Source organism: Pinus tabuliformis, chromosome 2_2 (genome assembly GCF_031772625.1).
Source record: "Pinus tabuliformis cultivar Carrire ecotype Pingquan chromosome 2_2, CPIR1, whole genome shotgun sequence".
In the NCBI taxonomy this organism is placed as follows: Eukaryota; Viridiplantae; Streptophyta; class Pinopsida; order Pinales; family Pinaceae; genus Pinus; species Pinus tabuliformis.
The window spans coordinates 386942231-386949126 of NC_142300.1; the positions used below are offsets into that span (position 1 = coordinate 386942231).

The following is a 6896-nucleotide window of genomic DNA, read 5'->3' on the forward strand; positions in this document are numbered from 1 at the left end:
TTTATATCTATATATAAAAGCATGACTACCTGAATGTTGTGGCCATTACAAATTGAGAACCGTGACTGCACAAGTAAATAATGTCAATGTCGAGGAAGAATATACGAGGCTTGCAAAGTTGAATTTCTAAAACAGAGTTGTGTTGCATTTATATTTAAGGCAATGGGTATTCCAAGATTAGTGAGATGATCAAGCAACTTTCTGCAAGAACAACAATCTGCCAGAAGATACCCACGAAGTGCAAGAACAACAATCTCCCATGAAATGTAGAAGTCATTACTAGTTGTTTGTTTCTATGAGACATTGTGAGACATTAGAAACACATGAATTACATTTTGCAAAAATTTAAAAGTTGTAGAGGCCTTCACTCCCCACTTACCCACAAAGTGCTAGAACAACAATCTGGCATAAGATACCCACAAAGTGCAAGAACAACAACCTGCCAGAAGATGGTAGAAGTCATTACGGTCGTTCATTTCGTTTCTGTGAGACATTAGAAAAATATGAACTACATTGAAGAAATTCAAATAGCAGTTGTAGAGGGCTTCAATCCCCACTTACCCACAAAGTGAAAAAACAACAATATAGCAGAAGATACCCACAAAGTTCAAGAACAACAATCTTCTAGGATCCAGTTTTTACCACTGCTTTATTAATGATCAAATTTAATGATGCATATATCAGACTTCTAATTTAACGTAAAAGTCCTTCAAGAACTTTAATGAAAGCCAAGCAATGCAATCCCAATAATGCAAATGATAAATCTAGGCTATCCTCAAGGAAAGGGGAAGAGATTTATGCGAATAATGATTTTAAGAACACCACTGTAGAGTGAAATCAAACCTCCACAAACTTATATCATATCCTAGAAGCAGTATATCAGACCTCCCAGAATCACAAGCGATCCAGGTTGTTGAACAAACACTCAGATGTTTCGTTGGGGGATTGGCAGACTTCATCCTTCAAGTCCAGAACGGGGCTCAGGGGAATTCCAAGTTCATCGTCTGAAGCCTCCAGAAGATAAATCAGATCAATCCCCGAGTCTGAAGCTAGGGTTTCTCGACCTTCATTGCCTCCAGACTTGTTGTAGGTGGCACTCCAGATCTCGGCTGCGTTTTCTGAGCATCTCAGACATATGTTGAGCCATTTTGCAAGCCCAAACTCGCACAGTTTGAAGACATATGTGTTGAATTTCTCGGGAAATTCGTACATGAAAATCCTTCGACCTCTGCAACTGTCCTCAAAGTGCCAATTTTCACCAAAGGATTCAAGATCTGGGTTGTTGAAAAAACACTCGGATGTTTCATTGGGCGATTGGCAGACTTCATCCTTCAAGTCCAGAACGGGGCTCAGGGGAATTCCGAGCTCATCGTCTAAAGCCTCCAGTAGATAAATCAGATCAATCCCCGAGTCTGAAGCTAGGGTTTCTTGGCCTTCATGGCCTCTAGACTTGTCGTAGGCCATTGAATCATCCCCAAGGTTTGAGGACGGATAAGAAGTCACGCCAATTTCTTCCTCCAGCCTTCTCATGACTTCATTTACGGCCTCCTCGCTAGGAACGTACTCTTCTTCTACTGCTGCTAGGGTTTTATCTAACAACAGAGGATGATGAAACTGATCCATTTCTTCAACCTGGAAGCGTTTCCACTCCCAGACATCAGTGTAGTCGAGCAGGCACTCCAAATCTCGGCTGCGTTTTCTAAGCATCTCAAACATATTGACGGAGCCTGGAGATAATCACAATCACATCAGTGAAAAGAGAACAACGATGCTAAGGAGGTTCCTGAGCAGCTCTAGCCAGCCAGCAGGTAGAGACAGATGCGCGAAATGGCTGGTAAGATCCTAAGTTCAATAGGTTATATGGCAAGTTAATGAAGCTTAGTATTCTAATTTTTATATTAATGCTAAAGCGTTATAACATACCTAAAGGAATGTGGGAGACCTGACATTCAGTTCCTCTAGATTTGACTCCAACATAGTCAAATCACCCAGAAAAAATACAGAGGTATGGTGTTATAAACTTCGGTGTGGTTTGTCCAAGAATAAAGGCAAGATAAGATGGAGGTTCTGTTCACAACTTTGTTAATGTTGAGCAAAGAAATGACTTCCTCCCAAATAGCGAGGGTGTAGGGACATAACAAGAAAAGATGCATAACATTTTCCTCCACAGATCTACGAAGAGGGCAAACTCCAAGGCCAATAAAATCCTTGCTGACAGTTGTGGATAACTAACCGGTGAGGCATTTCAGCTTCGTCGAAACTTCCCATTTCCACATCTAAGCCATCCAAATAAAACAAGGGAAGCTGCGAGGCAGCAAGTCCCTGCATCAAGTTAAAACTAGTTACTTGTGCTGAAGCGAAAGGATCTAAGATTTAATACAGTCATAGGATGCAAGTTTCAAGCTTGAAAATGTAATACAGGTGGTCTAGGTTTGATTCTATACCTGGTGATTCAATATCAATTCCGGCTGAGTACCCGTTAACATGAAATCACGACCCCAAAGGGCAGAAATTAAAGTCCTGCAACAGGAAATATTCAACATCCAAATACTGCATTCAAGGTATTGAACATAATACTTAACGAAGGGAAGGAAGAAACTCGCAGTGTGATATTTGATGGTCCCTTATTTGCCTTTTTGTTGTTCTGTTGAGAGAGATCACCAGAGCACACCATCCTTTTGACATACACTCCCCATTCCTCTTTGATATACTTTTCCTTTTCCCCATGCATTGAGTTACTCCACTGTAAGAAAACACACAGGATTCATACAAGTTTCAAGGACAGGCCAATTGGGTCTATAGTTGAGATGTTCCTATCATATTAAAAAACCCAGTCTAGGACCTGACTAGATAAAGTAGAACGAACTTATCAATAGTCTTCTTAACTATTGGAAACATATGGGGAAGGCAATTTTTTTATCATGGCCAATTCAAATCATTAGTAAAAGAGTTTCAGACTTAAGCTTATTCAATCACATTAATAGTTAACAGCAAGAATATCAAAGAAGATAAACTAAGAAATCAATTACTTGCCCATATAAACTCAATTTTATGTGAATCTAAATAATTGCAAATGTGCAGGGCTGTAAGCATGGGTGCGCCCTCATTATTAGAAAAAAAGAAAGAAAAACTAATGATATATGTAGGTAGAGGAGGTTTCAAACACAGAGAAATGACACTCCCTCGTACATCTAGTTATTGATCTCAGGTATTATATAAGGCCATTCTCAGAAAAAACGCTGCGTTTTCTGAGCATCTCAGACATATGTTGAGCCATTTTGCAAGCCCAAACTCGCACAGTTTGAAGACATCTGTGTTGAATTTCTCGGGCAATTCGTATATGAAAATCCTTCGACCTCTGCAACTGTCCTCAAAGTGCCAATTTTCACCAAAGGATTCAAGATCCGGGTTGTTGAACAAACACTCGGATGTTTCGTTGGGGGATTGGCAGACTTCATCCTTCAAGTCCAGAACATGGCTCAGGGGAATTCCGAGCTCATCGTCTGAAGCCTCCAACAGATAAATCAGATCAATCCCTGAGTCTGAAGCTAGGGTTTCTCGGCCTTCATTGCCTCTAGACTTTTCATAGGCAGCACTCCAGATCTCGGCTGCATTTTCTGAGCATCTCAGACATATGTTGAGCCATTTTGGAATCCCAAACTCACACAGTTTGAAGACATCTGTGTTGAATTTCTCGGGCAATTTGTACGTGAAAATCATTCAACCTCTGCAACTGTCCTCAAAGTGCCAATTTTCACCAAAGGATTCAAGATCTGGGTTGTTGAACAAACACTCGGATGTTTCGTTGGGGGATTCGCAGACTTCATCCTTCAAGTCCAGAACGGGGCTTAGGGGAATTCCGAGCTCATCGTCTGAAGCCTCCAACAGATAAATCAGATCAATCCCCGAGTCTAAAGCTAGGGTTTCTCGGCCTTCATGGCCTCTAGACTTGTCGTAGGTTCTTGAATCGTCCCCAAGGTTTGAGGACGGATACGAAGTCACGCCAATTTCTTCCTCCAGCTTTCTCATGACTTCACTTACGGCCTCCTCGCTAGGAACGTACTCTTCTTCTACTGCTGCTAGGGTTTTATCTAATAGCAGAGGATGATGAAACTGATCCATTTCTTCAACCTGGAAGCGTTTCCACTTCGGGACATCAGTGTAGTCGGGAAGGCACTCCAGATCTCGACTGCGTTTTCTGAGCATCTCAGACATACGTTGAGCCATTTTGCAAGCCCAAACTCACACAGTTTGAAGACATCTGTGTTGAATTTCTCGAGCAATTCATACATGAAAATCCTTCGACCTCTACAACTGTCCTAAAAGTTCCAATTTTCACTAAAAGATTCAAGATCCGGGTTGTTGAAAAAACACTTGGATGTTTCATTGGGGGATTGGCAAACTTCATCCTTCAAGTCTAGAATGGGGCTCAGGGGAATTCCAGGCTCATCGTCTGAAGCCTCCAGCTGATAAATCAGATCAATCCCTGAGTCTGAAGCTAGGGTTTCTCGGCCTTCATGGCCTCTAGACTTGTCGTGGGTGGCACTCCAGATCTCGGCTGCATTTTCTGAGCATCTCAAACATATGTTGATCCATTTTGCAAGCCCAAACTCACACAGTTTGAAGACATCTGTGTTGAATTTCTCGGGCAATTCGTACATGAAAATCCTTCGACCTCTGCAACTGTCCTCAAAGTGCCAATTTTAACCAAAGGATTCAAGATCCCTGTTGTTGAACAAACACTCGGATGTTTCGTTGGGGGATTGTCAGACTTCATCCTTCAAGTCCAGAATGGGGCTCAGGGGAATTCTGAGCCCATCGTCTGAAGCCTCCAACAGATAAATCAAATCAATCACCGAGTCTGAAGCTAGGGTTTCTCGGCCTTCATGGCCTCTAGACTTGTCGTAGGCTGTTGAATCATCCCCAAGGTTTGAGGACGGATAAGAAGTCACGCCAATTTCTTCCTCTAGCCTTCTCATGACTTCATTTATGGCCTCCTTGCTAGGAACGTACTCTTCTTCTACTGCTGTTAGGGTTTTATCTAATAACAGAGGATGATGAAACTGATCCGTTTCTTCAAACTGGAAGCGTTTCCATTCCCGGACATCAGTGTAGTTAGGCAGGCACTCCAGATCTCGATTGCGTTTTCTAAGCATCTCAGACATATTGACAGAGCCTGGAGATAATCACAATCACATCAGTGAAAAGAGAACAATGATGCTAAGGAGGTTCCTGACCAGCTCTAGCCAGCCAGCAGGTAGAGACAGATGCGCAGAATGGCTGGTAAGATCTTATGTTCAATAGGTTATATGGCAAGTTAATGAAGCTTAGTATTCTAATTTTTTAATTAATGCTAAAACGTTATAACATACATAAAGAAACATGGGAGACCTGACATTCAGTTCCTCTAGATTTACGTGTCTGATCCCCTCCTATGTGTACTAAAGTTATCCCCAACATCTGTTGGGCCATCACCTAAGCTGATTTGATGGGGGTTAAGGTAATCCAGGCCATTTGTATGTGTATTGTGTACACATTTCATTCCATTCCACATTATGCATGCAGTGCTCGCTACGTGTAAGTTACTTTTGTTCTTATATAATAAGGTTAGAAATGATTTCGTTGTTACCTTGCTTCCGCTTCTTATTTTGCTTGCGGTCCACTACATGGGTCTATACTCTAAGCTCTAAGCTTCATGGGTACTACTATTCACACAATGTAATAGTGATAGCTCATTTATAGTGTTCAAGCTTAGCTCTATTAGGGTAATCATAGTGAAACATGGATGCTAATGGTAATCAAGTAAGTAACACTTTGCTTTATTCTATCACAACTTAGCTCACCAAGTTAGATCATAGTAATTCGTATGGGATTAGTTTACACATGATCATAACACCTACTAGTCTTAAGCATGCACATTGTATATATTGAACATAGTCTACCAAGTAGATCATAAGCATATCTGTAATCAAAGCACATCACAGTAAGTAAGCTAAGTACAAGCAATGGAGAAGCTGAGTACACACTAATTATGGAATAAAGGATGGTTAGTAACAAGTAACAAACACAGAAAGGTGATCATAGTATTCTAAATAATCAATACATATGTATGTACACTTTTTTTTCTCAGTAAAATTAAACTATTTCTATTAAGTAAAATATAGTACAATCAAGAGAGACAAGAAACCCACCGACCGGAAATGATGAAACTATCAACCTTGGTCCCGGAGAAGGGGTGAACCATTCACGGAGCTACAACAATTAACTTGAGAGAAAAAGCTGACAATTACCCCACAGGGGCAGAATTCTCAACACGATGTTTTTTCCCTTTCTATTTATTGACTTTTATCCAACCGTCCTGGGGAGTATGAGCTGAAACAATTTGAAGACTGGAGTTCTCCAACACGGGGATCTCCTTATCTGATTCAGAAGAGGAGGTCTCATGGACGCGTTTCTAGGAGATTGCTGTGACAGTGTTGAGGGCAGGTGTGTCAGTGGACAGATCCATCGATTGAGGCGCCTGGTCCGGTTCTGCATCGCTCTCCTCATCTTCCGAGCTTGAGGAATCAGAACTCTTTGCTGGCGGTGGACGACAAGGGGTCCAACGCTTGGATTTGGTCTTTGCAAAGTTGCCCTTTTTTGATTTTGCAGGCAAAGATGGGCAAGAATTCTGCAGGTGCCCTGTTAGGTGACAGTGGCGGCAGCGGAAGGCAGTGTTTTCATAATCCAGAGTCTGGGTCCAAATGAAGTCATTGATCTTGAGAATGATTTGGTCTGGAAGTCCTTTGCTTAAATCCAGCTCCACACATATTCTGGCATATGTGTAGAGACCTTTGGTTTCCCGCCAGAAATCTCCCCTAATGAAACTGCCCAAGGTGTTGCCTATGGCCCTATAC

The 6896-nt window shown here is 41.7% G+C and overlaps 2 protein-coding genes across 2 annotated transcripts; both read right to left on the reverse strand.

The window, feature by feature from the left end:
• Positions 1-894: 894 nt before the first annotated feature.
• On the reverse strand, positions 895-1716 carry LOC149192886 (uncharacterized). The gene has a single exon (XM_089407146.1). It carries the CDS (start codon positions 1714-1716, stop codon positions 895-897), a length of 822 nt encoding a protein of 273 aa, XP_089263272.1.
• Positions 1717-3720: 2004 nt separating this feature from the next.
• LOC149192887 (uncharacterized) lies at positions 3721-4215 on the reverse strand. Its single transcript, XM_089407148.1, has one exon. The coding sequence runs from the start codon at positions 4213-4215 to the stop codon at positions 3721-3723; it is 495 nt and encodes a 164-aa protein (XP_089263274.1).
• Between the last annotated feature and the right edge of the window lie 2681 nt (positions 4216-6896).